At 47.3% G+C, this 20,566-nt stretch overlaps 2 protein-coding genes across 8 annotated transcripts in view; one reads left to right on the forward strand and one right to left on the reverse strand.

The window, feature by feature from the left end:
* FZD3 (frizzled class receptor 3) overlaps positions 1-7,199 on the reverse strand; it is a 151,024-nt gene extending 143,825 nt beyond the window's left edge. The window contains exons 1-2 of one of the 5 annotated variants that reach the window (XM_033938803.1): positions 7,077-7,199; positions 4,370-4,894 (exon numbers count right to left, since the gene is read on the reverse strand). In XM_033938803.1, coding sequence (XP_033794694.1) covers positions 4,370-4,576 — 207 coding nt within the window. In that variant the 5' untranslated portion in view covers positions 4,577-4,894; positions 7,077-7,199. Of the gene's footprint in view, positions 1-4,369; positions 4,895-6,032; positions 6,233-6,638; positions 7,006-7,076 lie in introns of those variants that run through there. The other 4 variants (XM_033938802.1, XM_033938801.1, XM_033938805.1 and 1 more) reach the window with 4 other exon arrangements.
* Positions 6,090-20,566, forward strand: part of FBXO16 (F-box protein 16) — a 116,148-nt gene continuing 101,671 nt past the window's right edge. For 2 of the 3 annotated variants that reach the window (XM_033938808.1, XM_033938806.1), the window contains exon 1: positions 6,815-7,256. The gene's annotated coding sequence lies outside the window, so the exon portion shown is untranslated. Of the gene's footprint in view, positions 6,233-6,814; positions 7,257-20,566 lie in introns of those variants that run through there. The other variant, XM_033938807.1, reaches the window with a different exon arrangement.

Below are 20,566 nucleotides of genomic sequence, written 5' to 3' on the forward strand. Positions count from 1 at the left end.
TAGTCTTCATTATCTGGAGCTTCCCTCATGAAATCTTCTAACATTTCAGCTTCCATATAGCTAGATCTGACCTGAGTGTTAGGCTGAGGTATGCTGCTGTGTGTCTTTGAAACTGGTCTCCTTTCACCATTCTGTTTCCTCTCCAGTGTGGGTTGGTTCAGTTGCTGCCTCCCTACTGAGCATTGCTACTGGTCCTTATAAGCCTCAGGATAATGAGCTACAGATGTGGCTTGTTCCCGGTTAAAATGAGGGCTAGAATGGTCCTGGTGTTGCCTGGAATTGTGTCCCCCATGAATGTTATGAGATGTGTGGTGCACCTTCCCCCTAGGAACAATATCTTGAGTACTTTTAGTTTCCACTGTGTTTTGTAGGCACTTATGACTGCAATGAAGTAGCCAGACTGGCATAATTCCCGTCTTAACCGTCTTGACTGATTCTCTGAAGAAGCAGTGGATAAAACGGGCCCGTCAGAGTCAGCTTCAAAGTTATCTTCACTATGAGATAAGTGGCCTCGACAGTTGAAATTATTTCTTTATAAATTTTAAACATAGATTTAAAGAGCTTGTGCATTTCAATAATTATGGAGGAGGAGGAGGACCTATGATTACAATAAGGTTCCATCTACCTGAACAGCTGTTCTAGCTGGTTTGTAAGCACTAGTAACCTATCCGAGCTCCTGTCTCCCCTCCGGGTTATAAGATGAAGACCATAAATACAATGCATGAAGATTGAAGTTGGTGAACTTTAGTAAAATATCCTCTATTTCTAGTAATGATCCGAGGACTTGTAGTCAAAATATATAAGGTATGTATTTTGGCTAAGTTAAGAAATTTTGGCAAAAAAAAGAGCCCTTGAAAAAAAAAACCCCAGATGTTTATCTATGGGACCCACTAGGGCAAGCACCTTTCTGCCCCTGCCTCCCAATCCTCGCCAGCCCAAGAATCCCCACCACCAACACCCGCATAAAGTAGCCTGAGCCGCAATGACCTTCCTCAGAGCACTCCAACTCCTCCCGTCAAACAGGAAGTTGACTCACCTCCTGTTTGGTGGGTTGGAGGTGGGGGGGGGAAGATCCAAGTACTCCAGGGCAGGCCACAAACAGCCCTCAAGGATCACAGCTGTGGTCTTGCCACCATCCACAGCAAGTCTATCTCCGTAGCTTGGACTCCCGAGAAAGACTGGAGGCAGCCAGCAGTGCTCTGCTTAATCGCCAACATTCCCAGCCATGCAGTAAAGGTTGCATCGGAGGGAGCGACGGCAGAAAGATAGGGACACACGGGGAGAGGAAAAGGAAATTGTCCCAGTGATGGTACCTGTGTAGGAAAGGTCACGGTGGAGAGGAGGGACTGCGGCAGTGGCAGGGCAGAGGCAAGGGGTTCCTGCATTCATGTGCATTAAAGTTTTTAACGCACATTTAATGTGATAATTGCATTAAATGTACAGTCCTACTAGCGAGGCTTCAGGCCTCCAAAAAGGAGATGCAGGGATACCCTATACTCCGCTCCTGAGGCACTTCCTCTAGAAAATAAATGCAAAAGAATAACCAATACACACTTAGGGCCAGATTCTGTAAATCAGTAGTTGTCTACAAAAACGGTGCCGGCCACATGTCAATCATACTTAGGCGCTATTTAAAGAATTGCAGCTAATCACGCCTATCTCAAAACTTAGGCAACTGCGATGTAGACCAGAGTTTTACTGACTTATATTGCAGACACCCAAGTTCTTTTGAGAATTGCGTCTAACAGCGCCTAAGGCATTCTCCTCCTCTAACCATACCTACTTTGACCTTAGGCTAACCACCCCGCCTCCCTCCTGGAGCCCTCTCCAACATACCTTTTGAACCCTGGTGGTCTAGCAGTGAAGTGGGGCAGGATTTTTCTTTGCTCCTGCACCGTGCGGAGCCATGATCAGAATAGCTACCACGAGAGCCATGAGAAATGGCAGCGCAGGGCCGGGCAGAAGCTCAAAAAGCTTGCTCCTGCATGCCAGCCCGGGTGTGCCATTGGCTGCTGGCCGGGCGATTGGCAAGAGGGGTTCAGAGATACACCGCTGGACCACCAGGGAAAAGGTATGCGACAGAGGGAGGGAGGAGGGTTAATTATTAGTATTGGCCAGGACGGGAAGCAGGAGGGATCCCTCCTGTCCCGGCCCAACGGCAGGCCTGCAAAAAGTCTGGGAGGGTGCCAGGTGGTCACTGGGTGATGATCCAAACATAGGACGAGAACCCATTTTGGGGACATTTTTTTGGCCCAAAAATCTCATCCTATATTAGAGTATATACAGTATTTTTAACCCCTACCCCAATCCATGGTCACACATCTATATTAGAGAATGACACGGTGACGGTTTACCCGCGGCCACCGCATTTAAGCCGCGGGTCACCGCCGAAAACGGGGAAGAAAACTAGCAGTCGCTGCGGTGACGGGGACAAGGCCATTCACCGACCGCGGAAACGGTGAACAGGTTTGTCCCCGCGGGCCAATGTACCCCCTTCTAGGAACCGCTATTTACCGCCCGACGCCCGATTCACCCCCCCAGCAGGACCGCTCGCACCCCCACCCCGAACGACCGCTCGCACGCGCTCCCACCCGCACCCGCGATCGGAGCAAGAGGGAGCCCAAGCCCTCTTGCCCGGCCGACTCCCCGACGTCCGATACATCCCCCCCCCCGGCAGGACCACTCGCACCCCCACCCCGAAGGACCGCCGACTTCCCGACAATATCGGGCCAGAAGGGAGCCCAAACCCTCCTGGCCACGGCGACCCCCTAACCCCACCCCGCACTACATTACGGGCAGGAGGGATCCCAGGCCCTCCTGCCCTCGACGCAAACCCCCCTCCCCCCCAACGACCGCCCCCCCAAGAACCTCCGACCGCCCCCCCAGCCGACCCGCGACCCCCCTGGCGACCCCCACCCCCCTTCCCCGTACCTTTGGTAGTTGGCCGGACAGACGGGAGCCAAACCCGCCTGTCCGGCAGGCAGCCAACGAAGGAATGAGGCCGGATTGGCCCATCCATCCTAAAGCTCCGCCTGCTGGTGGGGCCTAAGGCGCGTGGGCCAATCAGAATAGGCCCTGGAGCCTTAGGTCCCACCTGGGGGCGCGGCCTGAGGCACATGGGCCCAACCCGACCATGTGCCTTAGGCCGCGCCCCCAGGTGGGACCTAAGGCTCCAGGGCCTATTCTGATTGGCCCACGCGCCTTAGGCCCCACCAGTAGGCGGAGCTTTAGGATGGATGGGCCAATCCGGCCTCATTCCTTCGTTGGCTGCCTGCCGGACAGGCGGTTTTGGCTCCCGTCTGTCCGGCCAACTACCAAAGGTACGGGGAAGGGGGGTGGGGGGTCGTGGGGGTCGCCAGGGGGGTCGCGGGTCGGCTGGGGGGGGCGGTCGTTGGGGGGAGGGGGTTTGCGTCGAGGGCAGGAGAGCTGCAGTGCAGAACATAAGCCTTTCATTAAGACAATCCTGGTTCGCTTTTCCAAGTTAAAACAATTAGAAAAATATTTCTGGAGTGCTGTAATAAATTAAAATTAATAGTGCTCAGAACCCCCAAGGTAACTTCAGGCATCATTTTGAAGCTGGGGGGGCGGTCGTTGGGGGGAGGGGGGTTTGCGTCGAGGGCAGGAGGGCCTGGGATCCCTCCTGCCCGTAATGTAGTGCGGGGTGGGGTTAGGGGGTCGCCGTGGCCAGGAGGATTTGGGCTCCCTCCTGGCCCGATATTGTTGGGGAGTCGGCGGTCCTTCGGGGGGAGGGATGTATCGGGGGGGGGGCATCAGGCTTTCAGGATGGGGACAGACCTTCAAGGGGGGACAGTGCAGGGAAGTCAGGGAATTTATATTAATTAATTTTTTCTCTGCGTGTTTTGTTTTTGTATAGTTATTAACTAATATTTAACTAAGTTTTAAAGTTTTAAAGAATGTTTCCTTTATACGTAAATAAAGAAAAGTGAATGGGATTGCAGTGGCGGTGACGGGGCGGTGAATGGGGTGGCAGTGGCGGTGACGGGGCGGTGAAGAGGATGGTGAGACGGGGACGGGGCGGTGACGGGGATGGTGAGGCGGGGACGGGGCGGTGACGGGGATGGTGAGACGGGGACGGGGCGGTGACGGGGACCAATTTTTTCACCGTGTCATTCTCTAATCTATATTTCCCTGCCATTCACAGATTCTTGAACAGCTAAAACCTAAATACACTCCCTTCCCCCACCCTTGCCTATTTCAATATCCCCCGACAATCATATATCCACAACCCTAATATTCCCTCAAAGGCTCAGCCTTTCAAAACCCATCTCGTAATTTGGAAAGCATACTCAATGCTGTGCTTTTGCATATTTTCCCTACTTGTCTTTTCAGAGAACAAGAAACTTCTTACCTCCATGGCTAAAGCAGCTGTTTGTTGGTCATAGTGATTCAGTAGATTAGGCATGAATGTTGTATTGTAAGGTAGATCCTGACACATCCTCAATGTGATCGGCTCACAAGCAAACAGGCTATGTCCGTGTGTACACCATGCAAAGGCAGCCAGGAGCCACAGACAGCCAAATATCCAACTAGAAGCCATGTTTATGCAATACAGCATAAAGAAGGCTGAGCTCTTTCTATTCACTGTACTCTTCTCAGAGGTTATGCACCTGTGAGCACTGCTTTGAAGTCCTTCCCAGTGCTTGCTTGTCCTTAAAGCTTCAAAGCTCTAAAAGGCCTTTGGGCCAGTCCAGCTTTGTCAGCCACATCTGACAACTTAGCTGTTTGCAGGTCCACAATGAACAACATTTTCTTGTCTTTTTTTTTGTCCCTGTATTTCAAGTTGCATTTCATTATGTTTTGTATTGGATTAACCACATTCCAAAACAGACCCCATTCTTCTGGTTCATTAGTCGGGTTACTGCCTGCTTTTCTTCTAAAGAAAAGGAAAATAAGATTTCACTGATGAGTGTACTTTCAGAATAGTTATTTTTATATATACACATACACACATCTAAAATCCCCATAGTATTGCTGCCTTTATTTGTTCCACAAATAAACAGTAAGATTAGGACTTCATGCAGCTTTTGAAGGGAAAAAAATATACACAAAAAGACAACAGTAAGTGAAAATTACAAAATAGATATTCTGTCTTAAATCTCAAATAATAAATTGCATTTAGTAAAATTGCATGTATGTTTTAACCAAGTTTATATACGAGTATTTAAGAAAAACATGCCCAGATTAAAAGTAAACCAATCCTAAACAGAAAAACTGCACTCAAAAGGCCAGAATAATACAGTATTTGCTTTTAAAATTTATACGTTAACAATCACACAAGAATTGTGTATAAGTTTCTTTCTCTGTCTTTCCATGCTCCTCAAACATTCAGTTCACACACTGCGCTCAGCACTAATTTCCAACTAAATGTACATTTTCGTTTTAATATAAAATCTAATCGATACTAGCCCCATCCACGCTTTTTGTTCCTTGCCCAGCCTTATCCACTTATAGAAAGTATCAAACTGAATTGCTAGATATTCTTTTTTTGTATGGATTTCTATAGAAGTACTGAGTTTTATATGCTGGCAGATAGAGCTATGTAAGCTGTCATACTTAATACTGTACTGTTCTATATATCTTTTGCTGTTATTGTTTATACTATGAAACTAATAAAAATATTGACCACACAAAAAAACCCTGAAAACCTCTATAGCAAGATGTTAACCTAATTTCCAATACCTGCCCCAACTCAGAAAACTATAAAATCAATAGGCACACAAGTGAAAGAAAATACAGTGCAGCAAACATTTTGATCCAGCACAGTTTGTGATTTCATAAATAACAAAATGTTGCATTAAAGCTGAAATGGAAGAACTAAAAATTAAAACAGCTGCATGCATAATACTCTAGGACAGCAATCCGGCTTTGACGGCAGAAGAAAAAGGGAAATTTTGAGGCTCCCCTATTCTTTAAATGCACAACAGCAGCTATCCCTTATGTCACAGGTTACATTAACGCTATTTCCGCTCTGTCAAATCAGAAAAGAGAGTTTTAAGCCACAGAAGGTCTACCCGCATTTCTCTCCGCTCGCATGTTTACCAAGGCTGGCAACTGTGGAGCAGCCAAAATGTCATTCCAAAACAAAAGTGCCGATTGCTCCCCACCACGCTGACGTTTCATTGTGACAACGTAGTAGAACAGCAGCTGCTGCTGCTTCACGCGGGCGGACTAGACCAACCATAAGAGCCAGCTCTGTGCGTGCTGAACACGGGTAAGCAATATTGTGGACGTTGTATTGTATTTGGCATCCCCAATCATTTCAGAACGTTGGGAAATCCTTCCCGGAATTCAACGCGCACAAACTCAGGGTTTAAGAACAACTCAAATAAAAAACTGGGGGGGGGTACGGAGACACCCCAACTTCGCTACATTTATTCCCAGCGCTCTCCTTTCACCGCGGTACGCGGGGCGGAGGGTCTTCCCAGTAAAATAAAACAGCGCTTCACGCAGTAGAGCGTGCACGGCCCAGAACAACCTGCTAAACCAGACACCCTGGGGGGGGGGGGGGTCGCAGGCGACGCCCTCCCCGCTCCTCGCAGCTAAGGCGGCAGAAGGACTCGAGAGAGCCCATGGCAGTCCTGGAACGCCACCGCGCACGGAGACTTCGCAATACTCACGGAAGCGGCGGCGAAGGGCTCCAGGACAGCGACGGAGAAGCGGAGGCAACTCTGCAACGTGCTTTAGCCGGTCTTGGCTATAGAAAAGCGAGGCTCCGTGCCGCTCGCGCTCTCAAGCTCCGCCTACCGAACCCGCGCGCACACGCGAGTTACAATAGACAGCTCCAGGGGGAGAGAGGGGAGCCAGCGAGCACCGACCTCCTTTCATCCAAAGCGGCAGGAGCCCACCTCAAACTTTAGCAGTAAAAATACAAAAGAAAAAAAAAAAAGCTTTTCGCTTTTAACACCGTGGTCAGCCAGCCTTGCTTACCCCAACCCTGTTTTACCCGCGCTCCTCTACCCTTTCCTTTGTAATTGACATTACAGGGGAGGGGGGAAAGAGGAAGATCTGTAGGGGGGAAGGATTAAAGAGAAGGCCGGATTTGGGACTTTTCTGACCAATGGGACGTGGAGCTTCTGGTTGCCCTGGAAGCGAGAGACGCCGGTAGGGGGCGGAGGAGAGACCTGCTCGCTCCCGTAGGCTGGAGGCTTGAAACTGGGTCCTTGTTGGAGCGAGATCTGCTGCCATGGGAACGGCGCAAACTCACCACCTAAGGATCTCTGCTGCAGGAAATAAAGGTGAGAAATTTAATACGTTGTTCCCAAAATAGAAAACGTAAAAAAAAAAATTCGCATAAAATTGAAGGAGCAGAGTTCTATGTAGGCGCAATGTTTGCAAAATCCGAATGATAATACAGAAAAGGTGGTGGTATCGCCTGAATACACCATTTTCCCGGGGAAGTTCGGTCCCCATCCGCTGGCCGTGTGCATTTGCAGCGTAATAAGGGCGTCGATACAATTCAGTGATTAAAGAAACTAGTCTTATTGTAGAGATCACCTAGTAACTTGCAGCCCCACCCCAGACATCATCTGAGATATCACACAGGAAATAGGACGCATTGTTCCGATTTTTTTTTTTGCACATTTTCCAGTAAATTGTTTTCTGGCTCATTTTCATTTTATTTCATTTAATTTACATTTGCTTCCTTGTCACTCTGTCATCCCCTTTTCCCTTCAGTGTCTTCTCCCCACTCTGTCTTCCCCATTTCCCTTCAGCATCTTCTCCCCCACTCTCTGTTCCCCATTTCCCTTCAGCGTCTTCTCCCCCACTCTGTTACCCATTTCCCTTCAGCGTATTCTCCCCACTCTGACTTCCCCATTTCTCTTCAGTGTCTTCTCCCCCACTCTTTTTTCCCCATTTCCCTTCAGCATCTTCTCCCCACTCTGTCTTCCCCATTTCCGTTCAGCGTCTTCTCCCCACTCTGTCTCCCCATTTTTTTCCTTCAGCGCATTCTCTCCACTCTGTTCCCCATTTCCTTTCAGTGTCTTTTCCTCTCCACCCCCTTCCACGTCTGTTCCTTTTTTTTCCACCACCACCCTTCCCTCTCGCCACCTCACTGCCCTTCAGTACCCCTCACGTGGCCTGAGAATCTCCCTCCCTCCCCCTTACCTTCACGGCATGTTTTAAGTTACTTTCCAGAGTAACTTGCTCAAGCTCTGGAGCCTGCCTGCAGTCGCATGCATCTGTGGGCGGAAACTTCTCTTCTGACGCAACCAGAAGGCAGGCTCGGCCAGCTTGAGCAAGTTATTTTGGAAACTAACGCGCTGCAAAGGTAAGGGGGAGGGAGGGATTCAGCCGGTAGGTAGGAAGGAAGGGGCCACGCGTGATTGGTGATTGCGCGCATTCCCTCCCTTAACTGCAGGGCCAAGGGGCGGTGGATCGCCTTGTTCCCGTGCCCGCAGTGAGCACTACCCCCCCCCCCCCCCCCGGTTCTGTGGGTTACCCGCGGCTACTTGCAGGTAACAGCTACCGTGTCATTCTCTATGTACCATCTCCTCCTTTTTTCTTCTTCCCTACTCCCATCTATATATAAGAATCATTTCTTCTTATCTCTTCCATGCCGCACCCATTGCTGTGCACCACCTCCTCCCTTTGTCTCCCCTTCCCTTCCATTCCTATGCACCATCTCATCCCTCTCCCATGGTCAGACATCTCTGTCTTCCCCCTTCCCCCTCAAATGGTCTGGCATCTTTCTCTTCTCCTTCCATAGCCTGGACTCTCTCTCCACTCCCATGGTCTGGCATCTCTCTCTCCTTCCCTCCCTCTTCCCGAGGTCTAACATCTCTCTCCTCTCCTTTCTGCGGTCTGGCATCTCTCTTCTTCCGATTCTAGTGGTCTGACATCTCTCCCTTCTTTGAGTCATTTCTCCTCCCTCCCAGTGTAACATTTCTCCCTCCCTTCTCTCAACCACTATCATGTCCAACAATTCTCCCTCATCTCTCTTTTCCTGGAAGTCTTTCAGCAGCAGTCCGCCTATGCAGAAACAGGAAATCACTGCAATTCATGAGAATTCATAGGAGCCAGTCAGGAAGCTACTCAGTGCAGAGTAGCAGCGCCTAAGTGCCCTCCTGCTTGGTGCCACTCAGTGGCTGAAGAAAGCAGAACTCGCGGCAGCTGCTGACCAAGCGGGTTAGCAGCGGGGCAGGAGCGCAGAAAGCTCGCTCCTGTCTGCTGCACCTCTGGACCACCAGGAATCAGCAGAGGAGGTATGACAGACGGCAAGACAGGGCAGGGAGCAGAGACACTGCCAATGTTTGGGGAGGCTATGGCCCCTGTGGCCCCCTCTGTTCTGATGCATATGGCTAATAGCAACATGTAGCTGTCAGCTAGTCATTAGTGGATACATGGTTTAGGAAGGGAGTACTTGGGTTTCATTGATCAGTGAAAGGGATGGAGGAACTAAAAGCAAGAACCCCCTGATCTAGGTGATTTAGGGCCCCTTTTAGAAAGCAGCAGTAGTAATGCACCAAAACTCATTCAGTTCCTATGGGCTTCGGTGTATTTGCCATGGGGCCCTTATTGTTATATGTATTTAAAAGTTTCCATGTTTATTTTTACACTTGTTATACTGCTCATCAGTAAGTACCAACAGGGCCTGATTAACCAATAGGCACGTGCCTAAGGGCCGAAATGGTCAGGGGGGCCCGATGAAGGAGGGCCTCAACATTGTTTTTTCAAAACGGCGATGGGCCCCTCCAGCATCGATCGGCAACGTGGGCCCCCCCCCCCCCCCATCGACAGAAAATATGACAAGAAAGCAATGCAGGTAAGAAAGGCAATGGGAACTAATTTTGCAAGTGGTGCTGCTTGCCCAAAGCTTCCCTCTGACGCAGCTTCCTGTTTCTGCCTGGGCACGTCAGAGGGAAGCTTTGGGCAACCAGCACCGTTTGCAAAATTACAGTTCCTGTTGCCTTTCTTACCCGCGTTGCATGGTTGTCATACTTTCTGTCAATGGGGGGGTGGAGGTCCGTTGCCAATTAGTCCATCGATTGGGGGGGCCCGTATTACCGATCGATGCTTGGGGGGTGTCGCCATTCTAAAAAAAATAAATCAGAGTGAAAGGTGAATGGTGAGATGGGCCTGGGGAGAAGGGAGCAGGGCAGATGATGGATGTGGGAACAAAGAAGCAGGGCAGATGATGGAAGTGGGGATAAGGGAGACAGAAGGGAGCAGGGCAGGACAGCTGATGGAAGTGGGGAGAACTTTTGCCAAGCCCTCACCTCCTCACCACTGCTGCTGCTTTCCCACATGCTGGATGGGGGGGGGGGGGGGAAGAAGATAGTTAGTGAAATAGTGGAGAGGTGAAGGAAAGGGGTGGCAAGCTGTGAGTAGACACAGTGAAAAGAGGGAAAATGAGGGCTGAATAGTAAGAAAGAATTTAATTTAGACAGAGGCAGAAAATAGAGAAGGAAGACCAGAGAAGAAAAGGAAAGGGAAGAGAGAGGAGAGAGATGCCAAATAATGGGGAAGGACACAGAGATATCAGATCCGAGTGAAGGAAATGAGAAGAGAGAGAGATGCTAAAAACCACAGGGGTGGGGAGGGAAGGAGAGATGGAAGGAGAAAGATGCCAGACTATGAGAGGAACAGAGGGGAGGGGGCAAGAGCAGAGATGGCAGAGGGAGACAGACATTTTCTGGAAGGGGCAGACAATGGATGGAAGGAAGAGAATGACAAGAAGATGAGGAAAGCTGAAACCACATGACAAAAGTAGAAAAAAATTATATTTTTTATTTTTTTGCTTTAGGATAAAGTAATATTGTAGCTGTGTTGATAAATGTTTATAAATAGAAATAATTATCCTTTTATTGGACTAATTTTTATACATTTTTGATTAACTTTCAGAGACCAAATTCTTCCTCAGGTCAGGATAGGATACTGTAACAGAAGTATACTTTACTGGCCTAAGGAAAGAGGTTTTGACCTCAGAAACCTAATTTAAAAAATGTATTAGTTCAATAAAATGGTATCACTTGTTTTCCATTTTTTGTTTTATTTTTATTTGTTAATTTGTAAAGTGATTTGTTATGTCTCTTTTTTCAAATTTACATTTGCTATCTTTATATTTTGTTCAGTATTAGGGGGATATGCATCATTGTATCTTCACCCTCTAAACTGTACCGTTCCTTCGGTTTGTAGCACAAGCCAGCATGCTGAATGCTCTGCACTGCTCCGATGGTCATAGAATTCTTATGATCGTCAGAACAGCACAGAACATTCAGCCCGCCAGCCAGCGCAAAAAACCTCTTCCGTGCTTTTGTAAAAAAAGGTGTTTAGTTTGTGGGTGGGGTGGGGCTAGGGGGGGCCCATTGTACTTGTGTGCCTAGGGGCCCTCGAAGAATTAATCCTGCCCTGAGTACCAACTAAGCTGTGTACAATAAAAATGGGAATTGATGTGCCAAGAATTTGTGAGAAAGGAATAAATGTGAAAAGATTGTATGCAGTGGTTTTACACTGCTGCCTTTGAAAGGCTAACTTAAAAAAAAGAAAACTTTTTGGAGCAAAATATTGTTATTGTATTTATAACTCGCCAGATTGTCTTTAATTGTATTCCACATTAAACTGAAAGGTATTGCAGAATATATGAACTGTAATGAAATGTAATGTACACAGTCTCTTCCATTCTATCTGTCCTAGTCTTTCTCCCTCGCCGTCATTGATTCTGCCTATCTTTTGCTTTTTTTCTGCCCCAGGGGCCTAACTTCCTAGCTCAGATAACAAAATTTGAGGTCTGTGGTATACAGAATTTGATAACTATGTCTGTCATTCTGTCAGTACTGGGAGAAGTCAGGTGGCATTTGAAATTCAAACTAATATTTTGGTTTGTGTGTGTGTTTTGTTTTGTTTTGTTTTCTTATTTACACATTGCATCTCCTGGTTTTGGCCTAGTTACTGCAGTATTGAGTTTTGGATTTGTTTACTTAGACTTTTTCCATTCAGATTGTGAAATATATCCAGGGTTAAATATGGAATAGCTTCTGTTTGCATTTTAACATAATCCTGGAGTTGGCTCTAAAACTCCATTGAGATGCATTTAATATAGAATTAATGGTGTAATTAATACAGGAATTATATTACCTCTTGGTGTGAGATTCTGATCGCCTAGTGTCAACACAAGTCACAGTAAGGCTAGAAAGAATGCTTTTCACTGGTGGCTTAAGAGGGTAATTTTAGAAAGGGGACCTAGGTAGAAAAGGCACAAGTGAATATGTTGCAGCCATTTTATAGAGGCAACCCAGGGGTGGGCCTGGGTCCACCCAACAGCAGTGGACTTTGACAACGCCTGAGTTGGAAAAGTAGGCTGGGCTCCTACGGTCCCTGCATCTCCCTCTCTTCTTTCACTTCAACGGGTCAGCAGCAGCGATTCCTACATGCTGCCTACCACTAATTCTAAAGCCTCTCCTCTGCCACACCCCGCTCCTTTTGTCACAACTCCGTGTTTCTGCTTGGGCAGGACACAGCAAAGAAGAGACTTCCAGGTTAGTGGCAGGCAGCGTGTAGGAATCGCTGCCACTGAGCTGTTGAAGCAAGAGAGAGTTGTGAGTGGAGTGGGGTGGGGGAGGGAAGGAAGGAAGGAAAGATGCTGCACAGGGGAGGAGATGGAGAACCGTTGGAAATGGGGTTAAGGGGAGGAAGGGAGAGATGTTACAAAAGGGTGGAGAAGGGCGAGAAAGAGAAAATGTTTCCTATAGGGTGGAGGGGAGGGAGAGATTCTGCATGGAGAGGGGAGAGAGAGAGAAATGTTGGTGCATAGGGGTAGAGAGGATGGAGAGAAGGAGAAATGAACTTCAAGTACCTGTTGTCCATTTGTCTTTTCTCTCCTGTTTATTTGGTCACTATTCCTGCCTTTGACAGTGTCTACGGTGAGCTGTCAAAGCTCAAGGTTAACAAAGCAATGGGGCCGGACAACCTGCACCCCAGGGTGCTTAGGGAGCTGAGTGATGTCTTGGCGGAGCCACTGTCCACGCTCTTCAACCTCTCCCTTAGTACAGGCAGCGTCCCGTTGGACTGGAGGACGGCTAACGTCATTCCACTCCACAAGAAAGGCTCAAAGATGGAGACAGCAAACTACAGACCAGTGAGTCTAACATCGATAGTGAGCAAACTAATGGAAACTCTAATCAAACACCAATTAGATAAGATCCTGGATGAGGAGAATCTACGGGATCCCCGACAACATGGATTTACTAAGGGGAGATCCTGCCAATCCAACCTGATCAGCTTCTTTGACTGGGTAACGGGGAAGCTGGATATTGGGGAGTCCCTGGACATCGTGTACCTGGACTTTAGCAAAGCATTCGATAGCGTACCACACCGCAGGTTACTGAGCAAGATGAGTTCTATAGGATTAGGTGACACATTGACGAAATGGGTTGGGAGCTGGCTTGGAGGTAGGCTCCAAAGGGTGGTGGTGAACGGCACCCCCTCCGAAATGACAGAGGTGATTAGTGGAGTACCACAGGGCTCAGTCTTGGGCCCAATCCTATTCAACATCTTTATAAGAGACTTGGCAGAAGGGCTTCGAGGTAAAATAACATTATTTGCCGATGACGCCAAACTGAGTAATGTAGTGGGCAAATGCACAACAGACGAAGATTCAGTGCCCGACAACATGATGCACGACCTACTCCTACTGGAGCGATGGTCTAGGACACAGTTCTTCAACCGCCGGTCCGCGGACCGGTGCCGGTCCGCAGAAAATTTCTGCCAGTCCGCACAGGACCGGCGAGATCAAGTCGGCAGTTAAATTTCCTGCCGACTGCGGTTCCTGTTGATTAATGTTCCTCCCAGCCTCAGGCGATCAAGATAGGCTGCCAACGTCGGGGCCTTCCCTCTCTGAGTCTCGCCTGTTCGGAAACAGGAAGTTGAAACAAAATAGGCGGGACTTAGAGAGTGAAGGTCCCGATGTCGGCAGCGTGTCTTGATCGCCACCCCTGCCGAGTTGCTGAAGAGGGCCGCGGGGAAGTTGCGATTAGACCGGAGAGAGCTGCAGATTCAGGTGCAGGTGGAGGGAGATGGTCAGCGTGTGCGAACAAGATCCTGGGGAGCCTTCACAGTGGCTGTCTCCCCTCCCACCAGCTCTCCAATTTGCCAGGGCAGTGATTTACCGGCAACTTCCTGCAGGCAGGAGAGCTGCTGGAAGGGGAGGAAGCCACTGTAGGAGGCAGGGAAGGTGCTGGAAAAGGGAGATCTGTTACTGGACTTGAAGGGAGTTAGAAGGAGAGATGCTGTTGGTAGGGGAGGAGGGAAAGGGATGGGAAGAGAGTTAATGTTGGATAGAGGGAGGAGGGAAGGGAGAAGAAGGAGAGATGCTGCTGGAAGGGGAGGAGGGAAAGGTATGGGAAGAGATTTAATGTTGGATAGAGGGAGGAGGGAAGGGAAAAGGAGAGATGCTGCTGGGAGGGGAGGAGGGAAAAGGATGGGAAGAGAGTTAATGTTGGATAGAGGGAGGAGGGAAGGGAGAAGAAGGAGAGATGCTGCTGGAAGGGGAGGAGGGAAAGGTATGGGAAGAGAGTTAATGTTGGATAGAGGGAGGAGGGAAGGGAGAAGAAGGAGAGATGCTGCTGGGAGGGGAGGAGGGAAAGGGATGGGAAGAGAGTTAATGTTGGATAGAGGGAGGAGGGAAGGGAGATGAAGGAGAGATGCTGCTGGGAGGGAGGAGGGAAAGGAATGGGAAGAGAGTTAATGTTGGATAAAGGGAGGAGGGAAGGGAGAAAGAAAAAAGGAAGGAAACAGCTGGCAGGGAGATTACAGGAGGGGAAGGGGGTCAGGGTGGAATGGAGAGATCAGATGAGAGAAAGGGGAGAGAGAGGAATGAGAAAGTAGAGAGACATTGATGCTGGAAAGGGGGTCAGCAGAGAAATGAGAGAGGGATAAAGATGCTAGATCTGGTGTAGGAGAGATAAAAATGAAGAAAGCAGTGAAGCTGGAATGAATGATGTAAAAAGGAGAGAGGAGGATGGACAAGGAAGAGGGGCATAGAAAGAAGTCAGATACATATGGAAGGGAGAGAGGGCATACATTGGATGGAATGGGCAGATGCTGGAAGGAAAAGAGTGAAAAGAAGATGAAAGCAGAAACCAACAAAAGGTAGAAAAAAATAATTTTATTTCTATTTTGTCATTAGAATATATCAGATTTGAATTATATATCCTGCTAGAGACATAACTGGGGCCTGCAGTATTCTGTAGCATGATATTTCTATGTAGCATTCTATAATAACTTGGCTTTATAATAACTTTTCTTGATAGTAGAGGGGATATATGTGAAGGGGAGGGGAGACAGGGGTTTTGTTGGTCCGTGCTCTGTATATTTGTATTTATAAAATCACAATTGTTCAGAATATTGTTTCTTTTTATACTTTAATAAAATACACGTTCAATATAAAATCATAATTGCGGCTTGTGCAGATGGGATCAGATGGTTTGCGGGGACCGAGCTCGCGGAGATGGAGCGTAAACGGGGTTTTAAATTTTAGTCCTAGTAGTTTGCCGGTCCACAAAATAATTCTTTTATTTCTGCCGGTCCACGGGTGTAAAAAGGTTGAAGAACACTGGTCTAGGACATGGCAACTCAACTTCAATGCCAAAAAATGCAAAGTTATGCACCTGGGCAGCCAGAATCCATGCAAGTCTTATACCCTTAATGGCGAGATCCTAGCAAAAAAGGTAGCAGAACGAGACTTGGGGGTAATCGTCAGTGAGGACATGAAGTCTGCCAATCAAGTGGAGCAGGCTTCGTCCAAGGCAAGACAAATCATGGGCTGCATACGAAGGGGTTTTGTCAGTCGTAAGGCGGAAGTCATTATGCCATTGTATAGATCCATGGTGAGGCCCCACCTGGAATACTGTGTGCAATTCTGGAGGCCGCATTATCGCAAGGATGTGCTGAGACTGGAGTCGGTGCAAAGAATGGCCACCCGGATGGTCTCGGGACTCAAGGATCTACCATACGAAAAACGGCTTGACAAATTACAGCTATACTCGCTCGAGGAGCACAGAGAGAGGGGGGACATGATCGAGACGTTCAAGTATCTTACGGGCCGCATCGAGGCGGAGGAAGATATCTTCTTTTTCAAGGGTCCCACGACAACAAGAGGGCATCCGTTGAAAATCAGGGGCGGGAAACTACGAGGTGACACCAGGAAATTCTTTTTCACTGAAAGAGTGGTTGATCGCTGGAATAGTCTTCCACTACAGGTGATTGAGGCCAGCAGCGTGCCTAATTTTAAGGCCAAATGGGATCGGCACATGGGATCTATTCACAGAGCAAAGGTAGGGGAGGGACATTAAGGTGGGCAGACTAGATGGGCCGTGGGCCCTTATCTGCCGTCTATTTCTATGTTTCTATGTTTCTATATTGATAATTCCTTTTTAGTTCTTTTCTGCTTCTCTCACCCTTCTCTTTCTTTTTACTTTTCAGCCATCTATCAAATTTCCATCTTCTTCTTTCATCCACTAGCTTTTCCATTAATTATCTCACTCCTTCCTCAACCATCCATTTCCACGGGGGAGATGGCAGAGGGAAGAGTGAAGGAACAGAGAGATGTCAGACTATGAGGGTGGGGAGGGGAAGAAGAGGGAGCAGATGCAAAGCTAGAAGGGTGGAGGGAGTAAGATGCTGGGAATGGTGGAGCTCTATTGGAGAGGCCAGAAGAGTGAGGAGAGGGGTGGCATTAAAATGAATGAGAGAATAGTGATTACAGAGGGTAGATATGTAGTAATGGGGAGCATATTAAAGATGAAAAGGAATGGAGGGATGAGGAAGGACTGAGATGGGGAATGGAGAGCTAGTAATAATAGTAATAATGATAATAACTTTATTTGTATACCGCAATATCATAAGCAGTTCAGAGCGGTTTACAGAGGAAAAGACTGTACATATACAGTGATGTTACAGTAGATACTGTTAGGTATATTAGTAAAAAAAAATTCAATTACATTGGAAGTCGAGAGTGGTTAGGTAAAGTCGGGAATATGTCAGAGATACTACAAGTATTTCAGTGATACAACAAGGCAGGAAGGAGGTTAGAGAAATTTATCAAAGAGATAGGTTTTAATTGATTTCCTGAAGGATTGGTAGGAGGGAGTATTTGAAATGAGGGTGGATAGACATTTATTCCATTTGCCCGCTTGGAATGACAGTGTTCTATCAAGGAATCTCTTGTAGAAACAGCCCTTCAGGGAGGGGAAGGCAAACAGATAGGTATTGTGAGTGCAAGTGGTGCCTGGAAATACAAAATGGTGTGACAGGTAGATCGGGGATGAACCTGTTAAGATTTTGAAGCAAAGGCAGGCAAATTTGAAGATGACCCTAGCCTCCATTGGCAACCAGTGAAGTTTTATGTAGTATGGGCTGAGATGGTCCGACTTTTTGAGACCATAAATGAGACGGGTGGCAGTATTCTGGATGATTCTCAGACGTTTGATGGTTTTCTTGAAGGATCCCAAGTATATGATATTGCAGTAATCTAAGGTGCAAAGTAGGTAAAAGAAGAAGATGGAAATTTGATAGGTAGCTGAAAAGTAAAAAGAAGAAAAAGGGTGTGAGAGGTAGAAAAGAACTAAAAAGGAATGACCAATATGTCAGAGTGTACTGAACAAATAGACAGGAGAGAGGAGAAAAGACAAATGGACAGCAACTGCTTGAAGAAGAATTAGCAGATGACAGACAATACAGCAGAAAAGAGACTCATGATGGAAAAATGTTATGTCCAGACAAGAAAGGTAGAAAAAAATAATTTTATTTTGGATGTTTTAAATGGAATGAGTTCCAGAAGATGTGGTAACCATGTTTAGTATAGATGGGTTAAAAAAAAAGTTTGGTTAAGTTCCTGGAAGAAAAGTCAATAGTCTGATATTGTAACAGACATGGGGGAAGCCACTGCTTGCCCTGAAATCTGTAGCACAAAATGTTGCTACAATATGAGTTTCTGCTAGGTATTTGTGACCTGGATTGAGCACTGTGGAAACTATCAAGACTCAAAGTAAACAAAGCCATGGAACCGGATAACCTACACCCCAGAATGCTCAGGGAGTTAAGGGAAGTCCTGGCAGAACCATTATCTGTTCTTTTCAATCTTTCCCTAAGCACAGGAAGGGTCCCCTTGGACTGGAAAACCGCCAACGTAATCCCACTCCACAAAAAGGGCTGCAGGACAGAGACAGCAAACTACAGACCAGTGAGTCTCACGTCTATAGTGTGTAAACTCATGGAAACACTGATCAAACAGAATCTTGACACAATCCTAGACAAAGAAAAACTGCGTGATCCACACCAACACGTGTTCACCCAGGGTAGATCCTGCCAATCTAATCTGATTAGCTTTTTTGACTGGGTTACTAGACAACTGGACGCCAGAGAGTCACTGGATGTGGTATAATTGGACTTCAGTAAAGCATTTGATAGCGTCCCTCATCGAAGATGAAATCGATAGGATTAGGAGACACTCTAACTACATGGGTTGGGGATTGGCTGAGCGGTAGACTTCAGAAGGTGGTGGTGAACGGTACCCCATCCGAAGCATCGGACGTGATCAGTGGAGTGCCGCAGGGCTCAGTCCTGGGCCCAATTCTATTTAACTTATTCATAAGAGATATGACGCAAGGACTTAGAAGAAGGGTATCACTGTTCGCCGACGACGCCAAACTTTGCAACATAATAGGCAAAAGCTTATTACCTGATAATATGACACACGACCTACAGTTGCTGGAACAATGGTCAACTACTTGGCAGCTAGGCTTCAATGCTAAAAAATGCAAGATAATGCACCTGGGTAAGAGAAACCCGCGTAGAACTTATGTACTAAATGGTGAGACCTTGGTTAGGACCACGGCGGAACGCGACCTAGGGGTGATCATTAGTGAGGACATGAAGGTTGCCAATCAAGTGGAGAAGGCTTCCTCCAGGGCAAGACAAATGATGGGGTGTATCCGCAGAGGTTTCGTCAGCAGGAGACCTGAAGTTATGATGCCGTTGTACAGAGCCATGGTGAGGCCTCACTTGGAGTACTGTGTTCAGTTTTGGAGACCACACTACCAAAAGGACGTGCTGAGGATCGAGTCGGTTCAGCGAACGGCCACCAGGATGGTCTTGGGGCTCAAGGATCTCACGTATGAAGAAAGATTTAAAAAATTGCGGCTGTACTCACTTGAGGAAAGAAGAGAACGGGGAGATATGATTGAAACATATAAGTACATCACGGGACGCATCGAGTCAGAAGATGATATCTTCTGGCTCATGGGACCCTCGACCACCAGAGGGCATCCGCTGAAGATCAGGGGAGGGAAGTTTCATGGCGACTCCAGGAAGTACTTTTTCACCGAAAGAGTAGTGGATCATTGGAACAGACTCCCACTCCAGGTGATAAAGGCCAGCAGCGTGACGGATTTTAAGAGAAAATGGGATACTCACGTGGGATCTTTAAGGGAGTAAATTCAGGGGAGGGGATACTTGGAATGGGCAGACTTGGTGGGCTATAGCCCTTTTCTGCTGCTTTTTTCTATGTTTCTATTGGTCTGACCCAGTATGGCTATTCTTATATGGAATAGGTTAGCTTTGGGAAATGTGTACAGCAAATGTTTTTTATTGTGTTCAGTAAAAAAGGAAATGTGTTTCTGTTTTTCTGTCTCAAGTGTTGCACTGCATGCTAAGTTTAACTTCTTGGGGTTCCCAAATCAATTTTTGTCAAAATATTTTTATTTCTAATTTGTGATCCCTTGTCCGGGCAATCAGATCGCAGGAGGATAGCGAGGAACTCCAGAGCGACTTGTATCAGTTAGAGAAATGGGCAGATCAATGGCAGATGAAGTTCAACGTGGAGAAATGCAAAGTAATGCATTTAGGTAGTAAGAATAAGGAATACGAGTATAGAATGTCAGGCGCAACTCTGGGTAAGAGCGAACAAGAAAAGGACCTGGGTGTACTGATAGATAGGACCCTGAAGCCATCGGCACAATGCGCGGCAACGGCAAAGAAAGCAAACAGAATGTTAGGCATGATAAAGAAAGGAATCACGAGTAGATCGGAGAAAGTCATAATACCGCTTTATAGAGCAATGGTCAGACCACACTTGGAATACTGTGTCCAACATTGGTCTCCCAACCTAAAGAAGGATATAAAACTGTTAGAGAGGGTGCAGAGACGAGCAACGAAGTTAATAAGAGATATGGAGAACTTGGAATATGAGGAACGACTCAAGAAACTAGGACTGTTCTCCCTTGAGAAGAGAAGGCTGCGAGGGGACATGATCGAGACGTTCAAAATGCTGAAAGGCATCGATAAAATAGAGCAGGAAAATAAATTATTTACATTGTCCAACGCGACACGGACAAGAGGACATGGTTTGAAGCTAAGGGGGGACAAGTCCAGGACAAATGTCAGGAAGTTCTGTTTTACGCAGCGAGTGGTAGACGCCTGGAATGCTCTCCCAAAGGAGGTTATCAAGGAATCCACTGTGCTGGGATTCAAAGGCAAATTAGATGCACATCTCCTTATGAGAGGCATAGAGGGATATGGGTGACTAAAACTACATCAGGTGTATACCTGA

This window comes from Geotrypetes seraphini, chromosome 3 (assembly GCF_902459505.1).
Source record: "Geotrypetes seraphini chromosome 3, aGeoSer1.1, whole genome shotgun sequence".
Classification (NCBI taxonomy): domain Eukaryota; kingdom Metazoa; phylum Chordata; class Amphibia; order Gymnophiona; family Dermophiidae; genus Geotrypetes; species Geotrypetes seraphini.